This window comes from Halichoeres trimaculatus, unplaced genomic scaffold (assembly GCF_033239565.1).
Source record: "Halichoeres trimaculatus isolate MK-OKI-2021-1 unplaced genomic scaffold, fHalTri1.1 fHalTri1_scaffold_20, whole genome shotgun sequence".
Taxonomy (NCBI): Eukaryota; Metazoa; Chordata; class Actinopteri; order Labriformes; family Labridae; genus Halichoeres; species Halichoeres trimaculatus.
The window spans coordinates 28,767,939-28,791,773 of record NW_027437198.1 but is presented as its reverse complement, the minus strand read 5'-3'; the positions used below and the strand labels follow the sequence as shown (position 1 = coordinate 28,791,773).

Below are 23,835 nucleotides of genomic sequence, written 5' to 3'. Positions count from 1 at the left end.
GATCCTCCATTACACACACACACACACACACACACACACACACACACACACACACACACACACACACACACACACACACACACACACGGAGCCTGAAGTGAATTTCCCATCAGATTAGAGACAATCAGCCTGTGCTGCTCCACAGCGCCCCCCTCAGGAAACATTTTCAGACGTGGTGTATTTTCAGAGAACACTTCATGGTTGAAGGAAAATCTGCTCTGATCAGAGATAAATTTGAGTCATTTCAGTGTAATTTCAGAATAAAAGCCTCCTTCAGTTTCACAGCGTGTTGACTTTTTCCTCTGAAGATGATTTTATAAAAATCTGTTTTTTCACCGACTCTCCTTCGATATTTCATCACTTATTTCACATCAGAAGCTCCAGAGAGAAAAATGAAAAGCTCCAGGAAACAGTTTTATCCTGCTCCTCGCCCTCAGCTCCTCTTTGCTCCTCCCTGCTGCTGCACATCGAGCTGACGGGTGGAGGTGACAGGTGGAGCTGACAGGTGGAGCTGACAGGTGGAGGTGACAAGTGGAGCTGACGGGTGGAGCTGACAGGTGGAGGTGACAGGTGGAGGTGACGGGTGGAGGTGACAGGTGGAGGTGACAGGTGGAGGTGACGGGTGGAGGTGACAGGTGGAGCTGACAGGTGGAGGTGACGGGTGGAGGTGACGGGTGGAGGTGACAGGTGGAGGTGACAGGTGGAGCTGATGGGTGGAGGTGACAGGTGAAGCCCACAGGTGGAGCCCACAGGTGGAGCTGATGTGTCACATCCTAACGATCATACTGGATCATTCATTGTTGGAGCTGATCCTGACTTAGACTCAGAAGAAGTCCAGACACAGCTGGGGTGGGTTAACGGCGCCACCTTGTGTTGATCTGTGTGTGTTGCAGTGTCACAGCAGAGTGGGGCAGGAAACCCTGGCTCAGATGGAGGTGTGTGTGTTTCTCTCAGTGTCTGTCTCTGGTTGGTGGTTTCCTTCTCGTTTCTCCTCGGAGTAAACTGTTCGCAGACTCGTGATGTTTTGTTTTTCTACAGTGAAATTATTTCAGCTGCAGCTTGAAGCCGAGCAGCAGAATATGGAAACACGCTGTGGCTTTAAGAGGAAGGACACGGGGCTGCAGCGTGTTGAAGCAGAAATACTGAAAGTTTCCTGTGAGACTTCACTGCACAGAGAGTTGTTAGACAGCACTGATTGTTTCCTTAAATTATTTCACAGGTTAGTTTGGAGGAGGAGCTAACGAGCGAGGACGGATTAAAAACATGAGAAATGAAAAAACACGTCAAAGAGAAACTTTCTCTCAGTGATTGTTTTATTGTTTTATTGAAGACGCCCACCACACCGAGGTCTGCGCTTTGAACGCAGAGTGTGTGTGTGAGTGTGTGTGAGTGTGTTACAGCTCGAGCTCAATCTTCACGTCCATCCTGGCCTTGTAGGGCTCCAGCAGGGGGCGCACCTCCTCGGACAGGAACCTGGTCACCTGGAGGAGAGACGGACCACACACTGAGATCCCAGACGAAACGATCTGAGGAGTTAGAAACCGCAGAACGAGGAGCTGCTGGTCTCGTACCTGCTGGGGGGCTCGACCGATGAAGGTTTTGGGGTCCAGGATGGCGTCCAGCTGGCCCAGGATGGGGCTGAAGTAGGCGTCTCTCTGCACTCTGGCCAGCAGGTCGTTGTCCCCGCCCTCCTGTTTGACCACGGCGGCTGCCTCCTGAGACAGGACGCGGATCTTCTCGTGGCAGTCCTGAGGAGACAGACAGGAAGTCACTTTCCAGCACGGTGCTCCGGGGCCGGACTAACTCTGAACCCCCAGCAGGGCCCCCTGAGCGGGACTCAGGTGGACCGGCGCCTCACCTGTCTGTTGCCTCCGGCCTTCACCATGGCCATGATGATGTTCTCTGTGGCCATGAAGGGCAGCTCGTGGCGGATGTGTCTCTCGATCACCTTGGGGTAGACGACCAGCCCCTCGCTGATGTTCTGCAGGGTGCTGAGGATGATGTCGGCCGTCAGGAAAGACTCGGGCAGAGAGATCCTCCTGCAGGGGGAGAGGAGCTGAGCTTTACCCAGAACCACAGCGAGTCATGGTGTGACATCATGGTGTGACATCATGGTGTGACATCATGGTGTGACATCGTCGTGTGACATCATCATGTGCAGTACGTGGAGTCCACCTGTTGGCGCTGTCATCCAGCGTTCTCTCCAGCCACTGCACGGAGGCGGTCTGCAGCGGGTCGGCCATCAGAGCGACCAGGTGACGCGCCAGACTGCAGCAGCGCTCGGCACGCATCGGGTTCCTCTTGTAAGGCATGGCGCTCGAACCTGGAGGACGAGGACACGACTGTGTTTCCAGCTTAACACACACACACCAATCACTGCAACCAAATCAGACACCTCAGGTCACATGACCCCAGAGAAACCGTTACATCCCAAAACGTCTCCTCACCGATCTGCTCCTTCTCAAAAGGCTCCTCGATCTCCTTCAGGTTGGCCAGCAGGCGGATGTCTGTGCAGATCTGGGAGAAAGGAATTAAAGATGGTTTCTGAAAAAGTTAAAGTCCTAAAAGAAAAATAGTTTAGTAGATTCCATGTAACACCACCAGGTGGCAGCACATCCACACCTTATGAACAGTTGCTCCCAAACTGGCCAGACTGGACAAACAGTCGATGTCCACCTTACGAGAGTACGTCTGCCCGGTCACCAGGTAGGCTCTGAACAAAGCAGGAACAAGGTCGTTAGAGGTCGTTAGAGGTCGTTAGAGGTCGTCAGAGGTTGTTAGAGGTCATTAGAGGTCGTTAGAGGTCGTTAAAGCCTCAGAGCACACAGAGGACTCTGAAGGTTAAGGATTTTTTATCTTACAGTAATAAAAACGACCTCAGAGCTCCATACAGAGACTGTTTTTATCTCTTTTTAAAATTATTCCTTCAAAATAAATCTGCTAATTTCTGAGCGAGGCCTGATGATATCTGCAGGAAATACAACCGACGCCAGCCGGGAGTGAGGAGCAGCTTCTCCTCTGCGTGTCAGAGACAGATCTCACTTTTTGAAGCCAGCCATCTCCGTCACCAGCCGGTCCAGCTCCTCCACCTGGAGAGAGAATGATTCAGCGTAAATCCTGGAGATTTGACTTTAATGAACCTGGGTTTGAACATCACTTTACTGATGTTTGGACCTTGTCATGTTCTCCCTGAAACAGCTGCAGGAAGCTGGCCTGAGTCCCCGTGGTCCCCTTCACCCCCCGGAAACGCAGGTCATCGCGGGCTCGCTGCAGATTGCGCATGTCCATGGTCAAATCCTGCAGCCACAAACACGCACGCTTCCCCACCGTGGTCAGCTGGGCGGGTCTGTGGGAGACGGAGAAAACGTGACCGATATGACGAGGAGACGAAAGGTTTCCAAACATCAGGCGGAGCTGGACTCACTGGTAATGTGTGAAGCCCAGCGTGGGGAGGTCGGCGTGCTTCTCTGCAAAGTCTGCCAGCCTGTCGATGACTCGGGCCAGCTGTGGGAGAGAGAGCACCAAATGGTGCATAACTTAGGAGCTTATACAAGCTGCACATGTTAGCAGGCTGATTTCTGCTTCCACTGGCGGTGACCTAATGCTGAGACGTTACTTCTACACCGCTGACCACTCACTGAACAGCTGAGGCTTCAGTGCTCACACACGTCATCACTGCACAACTGGAAGTGAGAGCGTGTTTCTGCCAACAGCTGAGGCTCACCTTGGGCAACACGATGTCGAAGCCGTCACGCAACATGATCAGGTCCTGAGGAGGGAAACAAAGGACGTGAGACCAGGAGCTGACAGGCTGACTGCTGGATCACACTAACGAGCACTAACGAGCACTAACGAGCATGAACCAGCACTAACGAGCATGAACAAGCACTAACGAGCACTAACGGGCATGAACAAGCATGAACGACCACTAACGAGCACTAACGACCACTAACGAGCACTAACGAGCACTAACGAGCACTAACGAGCATTAACGAGCGTTAATGAACACTCGCTCAGACTCACAGTGTTGTCTCCCACGTAGCAGGAAGTGGCGCCCAGGTGGATGATGGGAGCAGCTGTGGGGCAGCAGTGAGCGAAGGTGTGGACGTGAGCCATGACGTCGTGCCTGAGTTTCCGCTCCTCTTCTGCCGCCATGGCGAAGTCGATGTCCTTCTCGTGGCTCTCCATCTCCTGGATCTGAGCGTCAGTGATGGGCAGACCCAGAGCCTGAGGATGAGGAGGATGAAGATGAGAGGGTGTGGTGAAGAGCAGAAACCTCTTACCTGGAGGGACGTGGTCAGACCTGGGCTGTTGGCTCTGAGCTGGTTGTTCAGACTCATCCAGACCACGTCCAGGTGTGGTCGGGGTCTGAGAAACCTCCAGTTTAACACGTTTAGTCCTGTCATCCAAACCACAGCTTAACGTCACCAAAAACAACGATTTCTGAAAAATCCAGTTCACGTTCAGGGAAACAGAGTTTTTGGTTCAGAAACGTCACAGCTGGATGAAGAGCTTCATTCTGATTGGCTGACACAGAGGTCACGTCAGGAAAACACGGACACGTCTGGGTTAACCAGGTTACATGTGGGTGAAAGTATTTAGTGAAAACTAGGAGATATCTGTTTCTGAAAACACTCGTCTACGTGAGGATGAGACATCAAGCTCCCGTATGCCTGAGTGTGTGTGTGTGTGTGTGTGTGTGTGTGTGTGTGTGTGTGTGTGTGTGTGTGTGTGTGTGTGTGTGTTAGCCCTGTGAAGGACAAAGCTAACGATCCTGTTATCATTAAAAACAAACGTTTCATGTCCTCACAGGCCGAGCGGGGCAGACACAGGCAGACTGAGCAGTGCGCTGACGTTTCTTCATGTTCAGCTTTTCGCTGTGTTTTCACCTCCTGACCGAGCTGGAGAGGAAAGCTACCATCAGACACAGGAAGCGTTCAGTTCCTTGAGTGAAAGTTTCTCCAGAAAGATCCAGAAACTTTGGTTTGAATTCACCTTGACATGTTCAGCCTGCATAAAAACACCTGCTCACCTGCTGTGCCTCAGTCTGTTTGTGTGGAAAATGGTTCAAATGATGCGTTTGACATCAGATGACTGCACAGATCACTGAGTCTACATCAACACGGTTACCGTGACGACAGCAGACACCACACAGCACCACACAGCACCACACAGCACCACACAGCAACACACAGCACCACACAGCACCACACAGCAACACACAGCACCACACAGCACCACACACCAACACACAGCACCACACAGCACCACCACTGACGGAGACGTCTCTAAACTTCAGGACCGTCTCTGAGGTCACACTGCGCGGGGGTCGGGCTATAAACACGTATCGTCTCAGGGGGGCGCTCTCCTGCAGCTGTGACATTCTCCGCGTGCTATTTTCAGCACAGCAGCGAAGCTCTGAGATCTCATCTCAGGGAAATTTCCCCAAACACAGACTCTGATCAGCGCTGATGTGAGTGATGAGTCATGTGAGACGGTCTGTCCCCAGTTAGCTCGCCACCGCCATCTTTAATGTGACAGATACAGGAACCATGACGGGTAATTAGCATCTGGGGGTCTGCAGGGTCCCACTAACTGGGATCACATGACTGATCTGTTAGAGGACAATCAGCTCCTGAGATGCACGAGGAGCGTGATCCTGTCAGAAACGTCTATCCGTTAATCTGTGGGGGGGAACAAACTGTAGCTTCAACTGAGGATTCCTGCACATCTGCTTTATCTACATCTACGTCTAAGTTACCTGATGATACACAAACTGCACCTTTAACCTTTAATTGCCAAACAAATCGTACTTAATACGAGTTTCAGAGACTGTTCTCTCATCAACGTGATGAACAGTCTCCTTAAAAACCTGTTGATTTAACAAAGAGATGTCTCACCTCCTGACGGATCATCTCTGCCTCCAGATCAAGTTTCATTTTGGCCTTTTTTAAAAAACGTCTGCTCTCATGAAATCACACACACTCCTGTTCCAGGAAAACCACAGACACGTTTCAAGAAGCTGCAGAAAGAATAACATCTGAAGAATTCACATTTATCAAAAACTTCACTGGAGAAGTTTCTCAAACTGTCCAAGAAATCAAATCTAAAAAATAATCAAACAACATCACACAGAAAAGTTTATCTGTGGATTATGACAAAGGGTTAAACTTCTCAGTGACCAAAAATCAAAGTTTTCTGGTCGTTCTTTGATGGATCAGGCTTTTCTAGGTGAAGCACTGTACCTTTACTCTTTACACCTTTAATTAAACACATGTTAGTATCACACATCCTGCCGTTATTTTCTAACACAGCTCAGAGTAACTGAGTGAACTGTTTTTGTTTGTGCTTCATGTTTATACGACACACTTCCTGTTCTCATCCTCAGAGGACTCTGGGCTTTAACCGACTTCAGGTTAAAATTACCTAATGATACATTCACTGCATCTTTCAATACTACACACTGTACCTTTAAATCTTACTCTGAGCACATTTAGATACTACACACACACACACACACACACACACACACACACACACACACACACACACACACACACACACACACACACACACACACACACACGTAGCATCCCTAATGAAACACAGTGAACAGTGAAAACTGAACATTAAAGCTGTTTTCACTGAAACTTCTTCCTGTTCAGAGACAGTTTGTTTGTACAAACTTTCCTCTTCCTCTCACAGAGACTTGGACTGTCACTGACTCCGGTTTAAAGTTAGTGAGACACAGACCATGAGGTCTATGTTCCTGTTCAGGGTTAGCCTGAAGGTTTCTGACCCCGGCTGGTGCTCCGGGGGTCCGGGGGTCTGGGGGTCTGGGGGTCTGCAGCTCCTTCACTGGGTCCTCCTTTAACTATAATTAGAGCAGGAACCTGATCTGTCTGCAGAGGTCACACAGTGAAGTTCACAGGCTTTAAAGTCAGGGGGAAATGCTGATATAAACCCAGGTTTTGCGGTGCTGTGTGTGTGTCGGTGTGTGTGTCGGTGAGTGTGTCGGTGTGTGTGTCGGTGTGTGTGTCGGTGTGTCCGCAGCGTGTCTCACCTTCTCGGCTTTGGCCAGGTAGATCCACAGCTTCCTCCAGGTGCTGAACTTCTTCCTGTCGCTGAAGTTGTAGGCCATCTCCTTGCTGGCGTACCTGGACACCAGCGGAGACCGGTACTTCATGAACTCGTCGGCTCCCTCCATGTTTCCAGGTGCTGTCCGCTCAGACCCCCGGAGCTCTGTCCTGGACCCGGACCCACACACAGACTAGCTCCCGGCTTCGAGCTCGTAGCATCACATGGGCAGGGGGAAGCGCCTTTTTACGACACTACAGGCCGACGTACGGCGTGAGGTCCTCGTATGACACTTGGAACGCTTGGCGGTAGCGTGGCGGAAACGTCATTACGTCATCATCACTCTCCAGTTGTTCTGAACTCATCTGCGGTTTTTCCCTCCTGAGGCAGTTTGTGTCTGTGACGGCCGTTTACGGAGGCAGGATTATGGTCCCTCTGTAGACCAGGATCTGGACTAGATTATAGTCCCTCTGTAGACCAGGATCTGCACTAGATTAAAGTCCTCCTGTAAATAGTGTTAATCTATGACATAAACATATGGAATAAAAAAGCAGGCTTGACTCAGAGACTGTAGATAACACGTGAGTTTCAGAAACATGAATCAAAGCTGAAGCTTGAGCTGATTCATGTCACACCTTCAGATCTCAGTGTGTCCGCCCAAAAACAGGATCCTCATGTGTGTTTCATCAAAGATGTAGGCTATAGTTTCAATCCTTCAAAAAAACAAATGAAAACAGAAAAACCAGTTTCAGATGTTTGATCCACAGAACCGGGCTGTGTGTACCTGACGGGCTCTGCAGTTTGATGAGAGCTTCACAGAGTTTACGGTCTTTTCTGGGTGAGTCTGCCTGTGATGATCTGAGCTGAAGACTCCTTTAATCTTTCTGTGACATGTTCAGTTAGAAACACACACACACACACACACACACACACACACACACACACACACACACACACACACACACACACACACACACACACACACATCTGCGAGAGTGAAAACAAGGCTCGAGGGAAACGTCGGAAACACGTGACCCATCTCCAGCCTCGCTGCTCCGCGCGCACTGTGTCCAACACTCTGATTTCCTGTTGTCCCTGAATGCATCTCACACACAGCGTCACAATGAGCCCGTGAAGGAGCCAAGGATGAGCTCAGACTCTGCTCCATCCGACCAGCATCACATGATCCGGATCCTCCTGCAGAACCGGTCCTCTGAGGGGACTCATGAGAAACGGTCTCAGTCAGATACGGTCTCAGTCAGAAACGGTCTCAGTCAGACCCTGTTTCCGGAGCTTTATGTAACAGCTCGGTGAGAATAATGAACCGTGTTCATGCAGTTTACTGAGCCTCAGTGTGTCTGCAGGCTCCACACTCCATCCAGCTGTAAACACACACACACACACACACACACACACACACACACACACACACACACACACACACACACACACACACACACACACACACACACACACACACACAGAGTGTGTGTACCCTCCCTCTTCCTCTCTCTCTCTGTCACACTCTGTCCATCTCTCTATCTGTCCTCCTGACTGCAGTCTGCACACACTGCTGCTGCTCCTGCTGCTGCACACACTGCTGCTGCTCCTGCTGCTGCTGCTGCTGCTCCTGCTGCTGCTGCTGCTCCTGCTGCTGCTGCTGCTGTGTGAGAGGAGCGAGGGAGTGAGGGAGCGAGGGAGTGAGGGGAGGAACAGCTTCCTGAGGACGTCTTGGTGGAGCTGCTGCAGGGCTGCCCCCCCTCCTCCCTCTGATTAATAAGAGAGGAGGAGACGGAGCACAGGAAGACACTGAGGAGCAGCAGGAGGGACGCAGAGGAGCCATAGTGGAGTCACGGGGGCGTGTAGGAGGAGAGATTAGAAAAGGAGGAGGTGAATGGCAGAGGAGGAATGAGGAGACACAGGGAGGCAGGGGCTCCACAGTGAGCCGGAGCCGAGCGAGTCCCACTGCAGTAGAATGAGGCTGAGAGCGAGGAAGCATTCGAGCTGCCAGCCTTTCACACGCCACCCAGGACCCGCCGCTTTCTGAAGGAGGCGAGGAGAGGACGCCACCGTGGAGGCGAGAAGGAGAAGGAGGAGGGGGGCTGAGGAGGAGGAAGCCAGAGGTTCCTCTCACAAGATGGCTGCTGTGTCCTCTGCCTCTGACTCTGGTAAGTGGGCTTTTTCCTCCCTGTGCTGCAAACCTGTCCCCTCACTCCATCCCTCTCCATCAGCCTCCGTCAGCCTCCGTCAGCCTCCGTCAGCCTCCGTCCCCTCAAACGGCCACAGAGGAACTGTTGCTGGCAGCTGGCACGGAGAGAGCACACTGTGACAGATAAACCTCTGGACCTGGTGTCCTCCCTGGGTCTGACCAGCCGCTCGCCGAGCATCACTCCACGCCGTCCTCTGAGCCGTTACTGAAACATTCGCCGTGTTGTGTAACTTCACCCAGAGTGAACAGATTCTGCTCTTCTCCCTGGACACAGTCCAAGGTTCCTCCTATCTGGCCTGTTTTTCCAAAGCTTAAGGACGGAGGAAAACAAAGAGAGGCATGATGGGAGGGGAGACGAGAGGGCGAGGAGTGACTGCCAGAGCAGGCTGTGAGCAGGAAGTCTGAGGTCAGAGCTGATGGCGAGGGCCGCCTCAGGATGAGCGGCGTGATGATGAGGTGATTTCTTCCTGTTTCATCAGTTTCTGTCCCAACAGGTGACCCCAGGGGGCGACACCCACCCGAGCGCAGACTCCTGCTCCTGGGGGGGCCCCAGTCTGGAAAGACCTCCACGGCCAACACCATCCTGGGGGACGAGGTCTTTGACGCCGGGACCGAGACCACTCACAGCAACGTGGGCCAGACGGAGATCTACGGCCGGCGGGTCACCGTGGTCGACACCCCGCCGTGGGCCATCCCCAGAGACCCAAACGACGGCGCCGAAGCCGACAACAACGACCACGCCGGAGCCGAGTCGGACACGCCGCCGCAGCCCCCGCCCAGCCTGGACAGCGAAGGCCCGTGCATGGGGGCCATCCTCTGCCCTCCTGGACCGCACGCCATCCTCCTGGTGGTGTCGGTCGCTCAGCCCTTCACCGAGACAGAGAGGAGGGCTGCGGAGGAGCAGCTGGGGGCCCTGGGCGGGGGCACCTGGAGGTACTCCATGGTGGTCTTCACAGGGGTGGACAAGCTGCCCAAAGGGGTCTTCATCGAGGAGCACATCGCCAACACCGGCGAGTCTCTGCAGTGGCTGGTGGAGAGATGTGGGAGCAGGTACGGCGCCTCCTTTTTCATCACAAACTCAACAAACACGTTAAAGTCACTTTTCAGCAAAGACGACGAATGTTTCAGCGTTCAGCCAATCACTGCTGAGTGTGCTGTGACATCAGCGCCATTTAAAAACACAGGGGGGGCTCCACCAATCACAAACATCCAGCATTTCAGGCCCCGCCCCCTAAAGTTCCTGGCTCTTTCTCCGTGAGCAGGAACTTTTCAGGGAGAGATGAACTTCCCAGGAACTGAAGTTAGATCCTGGTCCAGCTGCTGAAGAGCACGCTGCTGTTCAAAGGTTCCTGGTTCCTGGGGAAAGTTCCTGCGGTTAGAAAGTTCCTGTAGCTGAAGCAGCCGAGGCAGAGATCTCACCTCTGGTCCTGAACCGTCGTCATCCACTCAGCAGGTTTTCACTCCTGAAACGCCTGGGTGACATTTCCACGCTGCTCCTTTTGGTTTCACTGATTCAAGCCACAGGTCCTCCTGGAAACAGGAGCTCAGTGAGACGGGGCGGTCTGTGGGGGGGTGGTCTGCGGGGGGGTGGTCTGTGGGGGGGCGGTCTGTGGGGGAGCGGTCTGTGGGGGAGCGGTCTGTGGGGGGGCGGTCTGTGGGGGAGCGGTCTGTGGGGGGGCGGTCTGTGGGGGGGCGGTCTGTGGGGGGGTGGTCTGTGGGGGGGTGGTCTGTGAGGGGGTGGTCTGTGAGGGGGTGGTCTGTGGGGGGACGGTCTGTGGAGGGATGGTCTGTGGGGGCGGTCTGTGGAGGGATGGTCTGTGGAGGGATGGTCTGTGGGGGCGGTCTATGGGGGGACGGTCTGTGGGGGGACGGTCTATGGGGGACGGTCTATTGGGGGACGGTCTATGGGGGGACGGTCTATGGGGGGACGGTCTATGGGGGATGGTCTATGGGGGGACGGTCTATGGAGGGATGGTCTGTGGGGGGACGGTCTATGGGGGGCTGGTCTGTTGGGGGACGGTCTATGGGGGGACGGTCTGTGGGACATGGGGACGTGTTTCAGAGTCACGCTGAAGGAAACGTTGTAGTCTCTCTGGCTGGCTCCTCATGTGGTTCCTGTAACAGGAAGTGGTTGGATGCTAACGCTAGCTGCTGGCTCATGATAACTGGTGATAGTGATGCTCTTTTTATTTCCATCTTTTCTTTGGCTCGTCAGCCTGAAAGTTAAAACATGAAACAGCTCAGCGTCAGGGCTGATGCTGATTAAGGATCCTGAAACGCTAACGTCCATCAGGATGTTTCTCAGGTTCCAAACTTCAGGTGTTAATCTTAAGCTGACACGCCCTCAGCGCCCTCTTCAGGTCACCTGTGATGGTGGTAAGCTTCCCGCACACACTCAGGTGTTATGTAACTGTTTCCACAGCGTGATGGACTCACTTAGCTCCAGCTGATCTCTCCAGTTCTCTGACTAAACCTGCTGTTGGTCCCCTCCTCGCTGCAGGTACCACGCCTTCGACAACACGCGCAAAGAGACGGAGGACAACACGCAGGTGCCTGAGCTGATGGAGAAGGTGGAGGAGCTGATCACTGACAACCAAGGTTTGTTTTCTTTACGTAACGGAGGCTTGGCGTGGAGCGTCACCTCTGCAGCCTCTCTGTGATGATCCTGTAATATTAATGAGCGCAGCAGAGTCTGAGCCGGATTAAAACGCAGGAATAACTCCGCGCTGCGTCTCTCAGGGTGGTACTTCGAGGTGAACGAGCTGATCCTCCTGGAGGAGGAGCAGGCCAGGAGGGCGCTGGAGGAGGAGAGGATGAGGATGGAGGAGCACACTCGACAGAGGGAGCAGATGATTGGAGGACCTCCCAGAGGTAAGGAGGAGCAGCTGTGTGTGTGTGTGTGTGTGTGTGTGTGTGTGTGTGTGTGTGTGTGTGTGTGTGTGTGTGTGTGTGTGTGTGTGTGTGTGTGTGTTCTCTGCAGTCATGCTGCTGGTGGTGTTGGAGGAAACAGCTTACTCATCGTCAGTCGATAATGCTGATTTCAGTTACTTTCTTTAAATCCAAACAGTTTCCCATCGTCCTCGCTGCAGCCACCCTCCTCTGACATCACAGGGGGCTGTGATGATGTCATACTGCAAAAATAAACATGACATCACATAAAAACGATGCTTGAACTCAGGAATCAGCTCAGAACAGGTCTGAGAGGAAGAGTTTGACCCAATGGTCCTCTCAGAGTCCAGACTGGTCCTGGTTTCTAAAGATCAGAGAGTCTCAGACCATGGAGCTGATCTGATGGTCCACGTGTTTCTAACACCCTGTCCTGTCCCTGTCCCTGTCCCTGTCTCTGTCCCTGTCTCTGTTCCCGTCCCTGTCTCTGTCTCTGTCCCTGTCCCTGTCCCTGTCCCCGTCCCTGTCCCTGTCTCTGTCCCTGATCCTGTCCCTGATCCTGTCCCTGTCTCTGTTCCCGTCCCTGTCTCTGTCCCTGTCCCTGTCCCTGTCTCTGTCCCTGTCTCTGTCCCTGTCCCTGTCTCTGTTCCCGTCCCCGTCCCTGTCCCTGTCTCTGTCTCTGTCTCTGTCTCTGTCTCTGTCCCCGTCCCTGTCCCTGTCTCTGTCTCTGTCTCTGTCTCTGTCCCCGTCCCTGTCCCTGTCCCTGTCTCTGTTCCCGTCCCTGTCCCTGTCCCTGTCTCTGTTCCCGTCCCTGTCCCTGTCCCTGTCCCTCTCTCTGTCTCTGTCCCTGTCCCTGTCTCTGTCCCTGTCTCTGTCTCTGTCCCTGATCCTGTCCCTGACCCTGTCCCCGTCCCTGTCCTGTCCCTGTCCCTGTCCCTGACAGAGCTGAGGCTGCTCCTGCTGGGCTGGAAAGGCGTGGGGAAGAGCTCTGTGGGGAACTCCATCCTGGGCCGTCGGTACTTTGAGTCGGGTCAGGAGACCGAGCTGTGTCTTCGGAGACAGGCGCTGGTTTCTGGTCGTCGTGTGACCATCGTGGACACCCCGGGCTGGGACTGGTTCTCGGTGAGACGAACCCCGAAGCGCATCCGCCAGGAGTCCCAGCGAGGAGCGGCCCTCCTGCGACCCGGACCCCACACCCTGCTGCTGGTCCTCCCCGTGGTCTCGTCCCTCACTGCCAGGAAGAGGAGGACGCTCCTGTCCCACATAGAGACCCTGTTCGGGGACAGCGCGTGCCTCCACACCATGGTGCTGTTCAGCTGCGGTGATTGGCTGGGCCGCACGCCCATCGAGGAGCACATCCTGCGAGGGGGGCGGGAGCTGCAGAGACTGCTGGAGTACTGTGGGAACTATTACCACGTCCTGGACAGTAAGACGCCCGGAAAGGACCGCAGCGTGTCCGTGCTGCTGGACAAGATCGAGGAGATGATCCGAGAGAACGGGGACAAGGCTTTCCTCCCCATCCAGATCGAGTGGCGTAAGTCAAACGGCGTTTTTATCTGTCACCGCTCATTCTCCACAAAACAACGTAACACCACCGCTTCAGTCAGGAGCAGGAGAAACTTTAACAGCTTTAGTTTTAGAGACACGTGTTAGGGCGTGGCCTTCTTCATCGTTAACGTTCACAGAGAAATCAGAATAAAACACAGCTTTCAGCTTCATCATCATCATCATCATCATCATCATCATCAGCTTCACAGTAGAGAAACCTGAGACCAGGTGCATCCAGCCACTCAGTTTAACTACCAAGGAGCAAAAATAAATCCTCTGGTGTCACAAAGTTAGTCTTTAAAAGCCAGGTGCACCCCAAGGTGAGCAGAGTGCTCTCCTTTTCCTCCTTTTCCTCCTTTTCCTCCTTTCTCTCCTTTTTCTCCTTTCTCTCCTTTTTCTCCTTTCTCTCCTTTTTCTCCTTTCTCTCCTTTCTCTCCTTTCTCTCCTTTTTCTCCTTTCTCTCCTTTCTCTCCTTTCTCTCCTTTTTCTCCTTTCTCTCCTTTCTCTCCTTTCTCTCCTTTTTCTCCTTTCTCTCCTTTTTCTCCTTTTTCTCCTTTCTCTCCTTTTTCTCCTTTCTCTCCTTTTTCTCCTTTCTCTCCTTTCTCTCCTTTTTCTCCTTTCTCTCCTTTCTCTCCTTTTTCTCCTTTTCCCCCTTCTCCGTGCACCTGAACACACACTGATCATACTGAAAACACACTGAACACATAAAAACACACTGAACACACACTGAACACTGACTGAACACACTTGAACACGTTGGACGGACAAACCACAGTTAACTGGCGCTGCGCGTGCGCTGCAGGATGTTAGCGCTGTCACAGTGTGAGGGCTGTTTCAGGGAGCGCAGGGAGCAGAGGAGCAGAGGAGCAGAGGAGCAGAGGAGCAGCTGAGCGTGGGCTCGGTGTAATGACTGAGGGGATCAGGAACTTCATTAACTCCTGCTCCTCTGAAAAACAGACGCACACTGAGCCGTTTCATTGCAGCAGGTTTCTGTTAGTCTGCGGTGCAGCTGCTTTATGACAGCAATGCACCTTTAATGCACCTTTAGTGCACCTTTAATGCGCCTTTAATGCGCCTTTAATGCGCCTTCAACGCGCTTTTAATGCGCCTTCAATGCGCCTTCAATGCGCCTTCAATGCGCCTTTAACGCGCCTTTAACGAGCCTTTAACGCGCCTTTAATGCGCCTTAAATGCACCTTTAATGCGCCTTTAATGCGCCTTTAATGCGCCGTCCACTTCTTGCTTTGAGGCCGACGTGTGCACAGAAGGATGAGGGTGAATTATCTGTGTGTTAAAATGAAATCTGTCACCAGGCTGCCGTCCTGGCTGCGTGCTGTGAGAAAGCCCCTGAAGTTTACTGATCCAATCTCCTGCCTCCTACCCGTCTAACTGAACTTTGTTGCATTTGACAGTGAGTGAGGAGAGCTCGTACTCCTCCGACAACACGGAGCCCGAGGACGACTGTCGAGGGTGCCAGCTCCAGTGACTGCGCTGAAGAAAGGCCCAAACGTCACCTCATGTAACGGTAACCTCATCGAGATTTCCTGCTCGGGCTCAGGACGCTCTGAGGGAGGAGAGGACTTTCAGAGACTCTTTGTTGGACAGTGGAGACAGAGCTAAACCAGGTTTTGTTCCTGAACCTGCAGAGGGTCCAGCTCCAGACCTGACCCTGCTCATGAGCATGAACACGGACATCAGCTGCTGCTAACTGCACCGGTTCAACACGGCGAGGGAAGACGTGCTCCTCAGGACGTCACCAGGAGCAGGAGGGACTCACGCTGGACGCACAGAGGACGTCTCTGCGTCTGACTCTTCCCATGAAGTTGGACATTTTATGACATAGCTATATTCTGCATCAAGTGCCATTTCTGTCACTCAGTTATTAGTTTGACTCAAAGAAAAAAGTTTGATTAAAAGAAAAAATAGTCTTTAAATAGTTTGTAAAAGAAGGTAGTGTGTGTTAGAGAGTTTGCACATTGTACAGACAGCGAGTAGCGTTTAGAGTTTAGAGTGAAGGAGGTGAACTCTGGGAGGTGAACTCTGGGAGGTGAACTCTGGGAGGTGAACTCTGGGAGGTGAACTCTGGGAGGTGAACTCTGGGAGGTGGAACATCCGTTTGATGACTGATGGGGAAACGTTGCGTTAACGTTGGCGTGTTTCTGCTCAGGGGAAAAATCGGGGATATTTACAGATGTTGGCCACAGCTGACTTCATGGCGTGAATTTACTTTGGGAGTCAAAGGGAATCTCTCCTGCTGGAGGAGGTGCAGCAGCAGACACGCAGCGTTTCTCCTCCTCCTCCTCCTCTGCTGTAGCATTCATCACACGAGCAGCGGTGAAAACAGCCGAGTCTGTGTGCGGCGTCAGATCCCCGCGGAGCAGCTCGGCCTGTTGGTGTCCATGCATTTATCCACAAGGTAGATTCAGCGACGTGCCTCAGCATGGAAGCGTGTGGAGCTGCACCCTGCAGCGGGCGGCCTGCAGCGGGCGGCCTGCAGCGGGCGGCCTGCAGCGGGCGGCCTGCAGCGGGTGGCCTGCAGCGGGCGGCCTGCAGCGGGCGGCCTGCAGCGGGTGGCCTGCAGCGGGCGGCCTGCAGCGGGTGGCCTGCAGCGGGCGGCCTGCAGCGGGCGGCCTGCAGCGGGCAGCCTGCAGCGGGCTACATCAGGCTTAGCATGCTACTGAAACAACATAACCTCATGATCACTGGAGCTCACACAGGGCTTTTCCTACCTTTTCTACGTCATGGAGACTCCTCTCTCTCTCACCCAGGGTGAGGTTTTGAAGATATAAATATTTACTCAGCTCTCAGAGGCATGTTAACACACCGCATGCAAATAAACGAGTGCCTAAAGAGTTGAAGGCAACCTCACTCCTTATCCTCTAACTCTTGCTTCAGCAGGTCTACGGGGGTTTCTGGAGCGCCATCACATCCTTCTACCTTTACTGACTGTATGCACACAGCGGCCATTTTGTGCTGATGTCACAGGTCGAGACAGACAGCCAAACTCTGGAGGGAAGTTATCTTTCAGTCTGTTAGCTGTTAGCCTGTTAGCGCCATCCCACTACTTCTTCAGTTAGGGGGTTAGCCCTGAACTGTTTCCAAAGCTAGAAAAACTGAAAATAAATAAAAAATCTAGTTTTGCATGACTAACATCTTCCTGTCAAAACTACCTGAAAGTTAAAGACAAAGGATTCATAGATACCCCACATTTTCACGACAACTGTGAAAACCATGTAGAGAACCTTTAAAGAGCGGGTGTTGTGCTGTTTGAAGTCTCTGTTCTGTCTCTGCTAGCTTTAGTTTATTTACAGCTCAGAGACGCGTTTACTCCCACTGGTGATTAAAACCTTATCTCAGCCTCTGTCTGAAAAACTTTGTTGGAGCAGCTGTCTCTTTAAGGCTCTCTGATCCACGAACCCCCCTCTGATTGGCCAGCTGTGGGCAGACTTTGGTTTCTGGTTTCCCAAACCTGTAAGGAGATCGTCATGAGACGCCCTCGTCACTTCAGCGAGCGCTGTAAAGATCTGTTTTCAGACCGTTTTGATGAGTTTACACAGATTCAGGGATTTCAAGCCAGTTTTAAAATCTGCACCTGTCTGAACATCCAGACTTGTTAACTTTTGCTCCAGAGTGAAGCAGAAAACCTCCTCGTCGAGCTCCATCCTGAGCAGGACAGCAGGACGAGTGGCCGCTGTGTGGATGTGGCGAATGCAGCTGCAAAAAAAAAAAAGAAAAAGGGAAAAAAGAGGATTTACACTCTGAAGAAACAAAAGCATATAAAATATGTGACCGACACCACTGCCATGCTGTACAATGTTATTTTCTACTGATAGCCTGTCAGAGAAACCCCCCCCCCCCCGTGCTTTATCTCCTGATGTATCTCCTGCAGCACTCAGTGCGACGAGCATGGCTTTACAGTCTGATATGAAAACGTCTCCAACGCTCATTTGGAGTCTGAGCCCTGATCCACCTGTGAAGATATTAAATAAGCTGATATTGTATAAGCTGTGTATATTTACAGAGTAAAACATCGTACGCTTTTAGCTGAGCATTTTTGCACTGTGTAAGTTCTACCACGTTAGCGTAGCCAAAGTGACGTCACTTCCTGTGTACTCCCGCCTAAACCGTGACTGCATCATCGGCTCTTTGCTCATCTTCAGATGAAAATAAAAGAGATGGATATATTTCTGTGTAGGTTGGTCTTCATCTTATTCTTTCTGTTTTCTCTCTGGATACTTTGTCTCCATTTTGTTGAGTCACTAGGTGGCGCTGTGGAGAGGAAACAGCAGCTGAGCACTTCTCCACATCGGGGGAAAGGGTGAAGGAAATCAAACGCTAACATCATCAGACTGATGAACGCTGTAGAGACGTCAGATGATTTAAAATGATTCAGAAAAGTTTCAGTGAAATAAACTTCAGCTCAACAGGAATCAGAGCTGCACGTTCAGGGAGCCAGAGTCAGACTAAGAGAGAACAGACGGTCTGTGATAAATGGACGGTTCAGAAAGTAATAATCGCTGAGATCTTCCAGAGAAATGAGGCCGTTTACGGAGGAGGAGCACTCAGAGCCAAGCTCCCTCGGTCCGGCTCTGTGAGCAGCTCTGCAGCACCGGGCTTTGGCCTCCCTCCAGGTATGGATCGTCCCTGAGCTATCTGGAGGAAAGCCTGGACCAATTACAGCGTGCACACCTCGGGCCGGTTGTAGTCTGATGAATACACACATTTTAGTTGGTAATAATATTCAGGCTGTGCAGAGGTCAGCACCAGTCAGCACTTTGTCTCCTCACATGCTGCGAAAACGCTTCACACCTCCAGCAGCGTCTCATTCAGTCTCCAGAGGACAGAAAACCAGAGACTGGATCTTTCTCATCCCTCTGTAATTGCTCCTTCCTGATTGGCTTAATCAAGTCCTCCTGACAGTCAGGCCTCTGCGCCTGCAGCGGTCAGGAGGACTCCATTATCCTCCTCCCCGTTCGTTTGGAGGAGGCTCCGCTCTGACGGATATCTGCAGCCACAGGAAGTGGACTGAGTCACTCCCATGTGGAGTCAGAGAAACAGGAAGAAACTCACCGACGGTAAAGTTCTGCAGCACGCTCCCAAAGTCCGAGGAAGAGGAACTGGAAACACAAAGGATTAAAGGTTTTATTCAGGGGACATGGCAGAGGTCACTAAATGTCTTAAAGGTGTAAAAATTGTTTTAATTAACTTTTCTTTAGCACCAAGACGGTGTCAGGTGTTAGCATGTGAGGTGCTTCGGTCGTCAGCAACAACAAACTAAACATTTCTCTGCAGCTCTGTCAGTTTTTAGAGACTTCACTTTCCAAACGGTTCAAGTTCAACAAAACTCTGGACCCACCTTTGGTACCGTCCCAGTTAATACACAGCCAACGAAGATCCACCTGGTACTGCTTCAGTCAGCTGATGATGATGATGATGATGATGATGATGATGATGATGATGATGATGATGATGACGACGATGATGATGATGACGATGATGATGATGATGATGATGATGATGATGATAATGATGATGATGACGATGATGATGATGATGATGACGATGATGATGATGATGACGACGATGATGATGATGATGATAATGATGATGATGACGATGATGATGATGATGATGACGATGATGATGATGATGACGACGATGATGACGACGATGATGATGACGATGATGATGACGATGATGACGATGATGATGATGATGATGATGATGCCACTCTCAGTGAAACCTGTGAGCTAATAAATGGAAACAGTGCTGTGGTTCACTCACTGTCAGTAAAGTTCAGCTGTAAAACTCTCGTTAACTCAGTGTTTCTCAGTCCTGGTCCTGGACCCCCTGCCCTGCATGGTTTAGATGTTCCCGACTCCAACACACCTGATTCAAGTGATCAGCTCGTCATCAAGCTCTGCTCCAGCCTGATAACGAGCCATCCATCCATCCATTTTCTGTACCGCTTATCCTGTTTAGGGTCGCGGGTGGCTGGAGCCTATCCCAGCAATCATTGGGCGAGAGGCGGGGTACACCCTGGACTGGTCGCCAGTCAATCGCAGGGCTGACACATAGACAGACAACCATGCACGCACACACTCACACCTAGGGACAATTTAGAGTGACCAATTAACCTGGTAAGCATGTTTTTGGACTGTGGGAGGAAGCCGGAGTACCCGGAGAGAACCCACGCATGCACGGGGAGAACATGCAAACTCCACACAGAAAGACCCACCGGCCGAGGTGGGGAATTGAACCGGTGACCTTCTTGCTGTGAGGCTGCAGCGCTAACCGTTGCACCACCGTGCAGCCCCTGATAACGAGCCATTCATTTCAATCAGGTGTGCTGGAGTGGGGTAACATCTAAAACATGCAGGGCAGAAACACTGCGTTAAGGTGACGTGGCCTCAGCTTCACGTCACTCATTAACCTCCTTAACTTCAAAGTTTTTCTTTATTCAAATTGTTTGATTTTCTCTTTTTAAATGGTCCATCCATCTGGACTGACAGAGCCTCGTCAGAGTCCACGTTCAGACATGAAGGAAATAAAAACTGAATCCCTGTTGGATTTTTTCCACTCACATCAACTCTAACGTCTGATTCTTCCTCTCAGGTCAAAAAAGCAAAAACACTGAATGACCCCGTGATGAAGCAGGTCATGGTCATGTGACGTTATCACATGAGGGCCAAGCTTTGGTGTCGTGTTCTCCTCAGTTATCAATCTGCAGCCTGAGGAGGAGGAGGTAAATAACTCATCACAGTCAGTGACAGGGTTAAGACTCTTTATTAGAGACTGATAACACATGGTCTGGGTATACTTTAATACATGAGTTTAAATGTTACAGACAGCATACTGGCAGGTTACTGAGGTCCAGAGATATGAAACAAACATTTTACATAAACTGCAGAAAAGCTCGAACAGTGAGAGGAGACTCCTCCAGAGAGCGGCCGCTCTGACACCAGAGCTGGAGTTTACAGGAGGTCAGAGACGTGCTGCGATACTTTACGTTTGGAGGAATTAAAATCTGCTGAGCCAACTCTCACATGTCTGTCATTGTTCAGTGTAACCACTAGGGGTCAGCGCTGAGTCCTTTCATGGTCCTGGCCGTGCGGACCTCCTCCATCAGCTCCTTCAGGTACTCGATCTCCCGGGCCATGGACTCAGCCTTCTCCTTCAGCTCCATGTTCCTCCTCTCCAGCAGGGCGTGCTCCTCGCTGAGGGCGTCCTGCTCCGCTCTCTTCTTCTGCCTGTAGCGCGTGGCCGCCGTTTTGTTCTGCTCCATCTTCTTCAGTTTCTTGGCCTTTGGGGCCTTCAGGCCGGCCTTCTCGTCCCCGCCTGCACCTCTGACGCTGACCCCGCTGGTGGAGGGCGGGCAGGCCTGGTGTGGCGGCTCAGGGTAAGGTCTACTCCTGGAGGGTCGTGGCGTCTGGGAGGGGGCGGGGGCTACGGTGGCGATGGAGACTTCCTTTTTGGGAGCGAGTACGAGGAGAATGCGGGTGGGGGAGAGGGAGAGGACGAGCCTCTGGACCTGAGGGACGACAGGAGCGACCACGGGCTTCACCTCGCTCTCTGACACGTCCACTTCACTGCCCAGGTCCAGGGTGTAGGCGGGGGACGACGGGTCTGGGGAGGCGGGCTCAGATTTGATTTCCAGCTCTTCTTGAGGCTCTGGGACGACAAACGGAGGGGAGGGGACATCCTGGTCATCAGAGCAGGGTTCAGACTCGTCAGCGGCGATGGGTGGAGGCCCCGGGTCGGCAGGAGGAGGCGAGGCCGGCAGACCGGGAGGAGCAGTGGTGAGAAGCTCGGGGGTGGACACCGGGTCCAGCTCCATGGAGCACTCCAGGGAGGCCAGGAGGTCGTCTGGAGAGCCGGGGGACTGGTCATGAGGGCTGCAGGAGCCGATCAGGGAGTCCAGGTCAAACTGGCTCAGATCCACCCTCTCGGCCATCCAGTCCAGGTTGCTGAACATGTCGTCTGTGGATGTAAACAAGGAGTTACATAATGAGCCCACGCTGTTCTCTGATGAGCTATCGTTTGTTAAAATTCATCTTCAGGAACCTGTGATGTTTTTTTACCTTTGCCTTCATCTGAGACTGAACGCCTCAGCTGAGCCTCACCAAACCAGGAGGGGGACAGCAGGTCAGGCTCGGCCCCGGCTTTGTCCCCTGGGAGGAGGACGGCCGGTGGCGAGGAGGGAGGAGAGTAGAATGGAGGAGAGGAGGAAGAAGACAGCGACGAGGAGGTGAGGGGTGAAGTGACCCCCTCCAGTGACGGTCCTCCTCCTTTCTGTTGCTCCTCTCGGTCAGGGTGGAAAGGCAGGAGGTCCATGGGGTCAGCCATGGGAGAGGAAGGTCCCCAGAGAAGGGCCTCCATGTCTTCCAGGCCAAACTGTGAGCTTGTCATCATCATGGTCATAGTGGCTGTTGTTGGTCACGAAGGGAGTGTGTGACACCTGGCAGGTCTCGAACTCTTTTATGCTGTCGAAAGCAGCAGCGGTGAGGGTTTCCACGAAGGACCTGAAACAAAGGACAAGAAACATGTTGTGAAAATCTGAACACTTTGATTAATAAACAGGTCAGCTGAGTCATCATCTGACAGTGAGACTACTTTAAAAGTACACCTGGATTGATTACAGTGACATCACTGCAGCACTGCTCCCTCTGGACGTTATCACCTCTGTATGGATTTTAAAGATTAAATCTTGGATGGAGAGGAGTAAATGCAAACTGACTGCGTAAAAGTAAAATTGAGGAAACAGAGCATATTTTTGTTTAATGCTCTCATACTTGGTCGTTCTTAACACACTAGCATTATTTTTACAGGAACACCAAAAAAAAGAAAGAAGTAAAGACTTCCTAAAGATAAATCATTTCTGCTGTTATTACAAGACAAAAAAGTTCACTTCACAAAGAAGGACCTGGATATCCAGACATGCTTTAAACATGATCTGTATAAAAAAGTTTCTATAATCAAATTCAATTTATTTCATAAATATTAATTGTTTCATTAAATCATTAAATTAAGATATATAATATAATATAATAATTGTCTTTTGTTTCCTCTGTTCACTTGTTAATTTCGTAATAACACAATAAAGTTTTTCCAAACGTCTCAGGGTCACGTGTCCCCGCCAGTCTTATGACTCTGACGTCATCGTCTCTGCAAACAGCCACATTTTTGTTCGACGCCTACATGAAGCCGCCATTTTGACACCAAGACACAACGAACCATCTCCTGCCACGTTGGCACCTGTCACCCTCCATCTGCAGTCAATATTACACAAAGCTTCACACAGACCGACGATATTACAGTTTGTTTATTCCAGAGTTTATTTGTTTTTGTTTATGTTTTTGATAAAAACGATTCCCATCATATTTCATACAAACGCGATGTGTTGCATCATCTTTTTTTGGGAACAAATTCTTGGTCGTTTTCTTACCGAAAAAAGTCCCTATTTGTCTGAGTTAATGTGTGACAGCTAACTATCTGAAAACTAACCGTTAACGAGTCTACCTCTCGGATTCAGAGACTAGTTATTGATTGTAACTGATGAGGCGCGTGGCCGTGGTAGGCCTGACGGAAACTGTTATCGACGACACATGATCAGAAAAAATACTTACGACATGTTTGCTGAATAGTGGGAGACTCAGTGCACTTTCTGGATGCACTGTTAGGTTGGCTGCTGGGTCGCTGCACACTCTTACACGGCCATGTCGGCTCAAAGGCTGATGGTCAACGGTGCTGTCGGTGTGTTTCTGTTCCTGCGGAAGGAAAATGGCGCAGGCGGAGGCGCGGTGCTGCTATAAGCTCAACCCTGGAGGAGGCGGTGTCCTTCCGCCACAGCGACAACAGTATCACTCCGCCGCTGTTTTGTTTTCCTCATGTCATCAGAAAAGACAAAAACAAACATTACTCTGATGAAATGATGTGGATTTTATCTTTTAAGTTATTAAAACTATTACTGGCGTTGAAACGTTAACATAAGGCTACCTCAGGCATTAGCTGATGTAAATCACACACATGAAATAAATAAAGGATCTATTTGCTACAACAGCATTATAATCTCACACCCGCAGACATCAATAAACACAGAAGTGTTTTTTTACTTA

The 23,835-nt window shown here is 51.5% G+C and overlaps 3 protein-coding genes across 6 annotated transcripts; 1 reads left to right on the top strand and 2 right to left on the bottom strand.

Moving 5' to 3' along the window:
• Nucleotides 1–1,304: 1,304 nt before the first annotated feature.
• adsl (adenylosuccinate lyase) lies at nt 1,305–7,984 on the bottom strand. The gene is made up of 12 exons (XM_074696259.1): nt 7,064–7,984; nt 4,024–4,227; nt 3,725–3,769; nt 3,425–3,504; nt 3,175–3,346; nt 3,043–3,089; nt 2,623–2,713; nt 2,448–2,517; nt 2,176–2,323; nt 1,859–2,039; nt 1,572–1,748; nt 1,305–1,481 (listed from the first exon to the last, which is right to left on the bottom strand). The coding sequence occupies exons 1-12, from the start codon at nt 7,205–7,207 to the stop codon at nt 1,395–1,397; spliced, it is 1,446 nt and encodes a 481-aa protein (XP_074552360.1). The 5' UTR covers nt 7,208–7,984; the 3' UTR covers nt 1,305–1,394.
• Nucleotides 7,985–8,728: 744 nt separating this feature from the next.
• On the top strand, nt 8,729–16,234 carry LOC141809288 (GTPase IMAP family member 8). 4 transcript variants are annotated; one of them, XR_012599997.1, is made up of 7 exons: nt 8,729–9,245; nt 9,781–10,336; nt 11,787–11,884; nt 12,026–12,157; nt 13,116–13,706; nt 15,133–15,753; nt 15,824–16,234. XR_012599997.1 is itself a non-coding variant. In XM_074696257.1 (6 exons), the coding sequence occupies exons 1-6, from the start codon at nt 9,215–9,217 to the stop codon at nt 15,204–15,206; spliced, it is 1,482 nt and encodes a 493-aa protein (XP_074552358.1). In that variant the 5' UTR covers nt 8,729–9,214; the 3' UTR covers nt 15,207–16,234. The 4 variants fall into 4 exon arrangements, 1 of the variants encoding a protein (XP_074552358.1); XR_012599996.1 differs by having other exon boundaries at nt 15,133–15,767; XR_012599995.1 differs by having other exon boundaries at nt 15,133–15,781.
• Nucleotides 16,235–20,490: 4,256 nt separating this feature from the next.
• atf4b (activating transcription factor 4b) lies at nt 20,491–23,530 on the bottom strand. The gene is made up of 3 exons (XM_074697384.1): nt 23,347–23,530; nt 21,802–22,242; nt 20,491–21,700 (listed from the first exon to the last, which is right to left on the bottom strand). Exons 2-3 carry the CDS (start codon nt 22,139–22,141, stop codon nt 20,793–20,795), a joined length of 1,248 nt encoding a protein of 415 aa, XP_074553485.1. The 5' UTR covers nt 22,142–22,242; nt 23,347–23,530; the 3' UTR covers nt 20,491–20,792.
• Between the last annotated feature and the right edge of the window lie 305 nt (nt 23,531–23,835).

Coding starts and splice junctions, on each gene's coding strand:
- LOC141809288 (XM_074696257.1), top strand. CDS start 9,215: ATGGCTGCTGTGTCCTCTGCCTCTGACTCTG. Junction 11,885..12,025: donor GCTGATCACTGACAACCAAG/GTTTGTTTTCTT, acceptor TGCGTCTCTCAG/GGTGGTACTTCGAGGTGAAC. Junction 12,158..13,115: donor GATTGGAGGACCTCCCAGAG/GTAAGGAGGAGC, acceptor TGTCCCTGACAG/AGCTGAGGCTGCTCCTGCTG.
- atf4b (XM_074697384.1), bottom strand. CDS start 22,141: ATGACCATGATGATGACAAGCTCACAGTTTGGCCTGGAAGACATGGAG. Junction 21,701..21,801: donor AGTCTCAGATGAAGGCAAAG/GTAAAAAAACAT, acceptor TTACATCCACAG/ACGACATGTTCAGCAACCTG.
- adsl (XM_074696259.1), bottom strand. CDS start 7,207: ATGGAGGGAGCCGACGAGTTCATGAAGTACCGGTCTCCGCTGGTGTCC. Junction 3,770..4,023: donor GCTACGTGGGAGACAACACT/GTGAGTCTGAGC, acceptor TTCCCTCCTCAG/GACCTGATCATGTTGCGTGA. Junction 2,324..2,447: donor TTTTGAGAAGGAGCAGATCG/GTGAGGAGACGT, acceptor CTCGTCCTCCAG/GTTCGAGCGCCATGCCTTAC.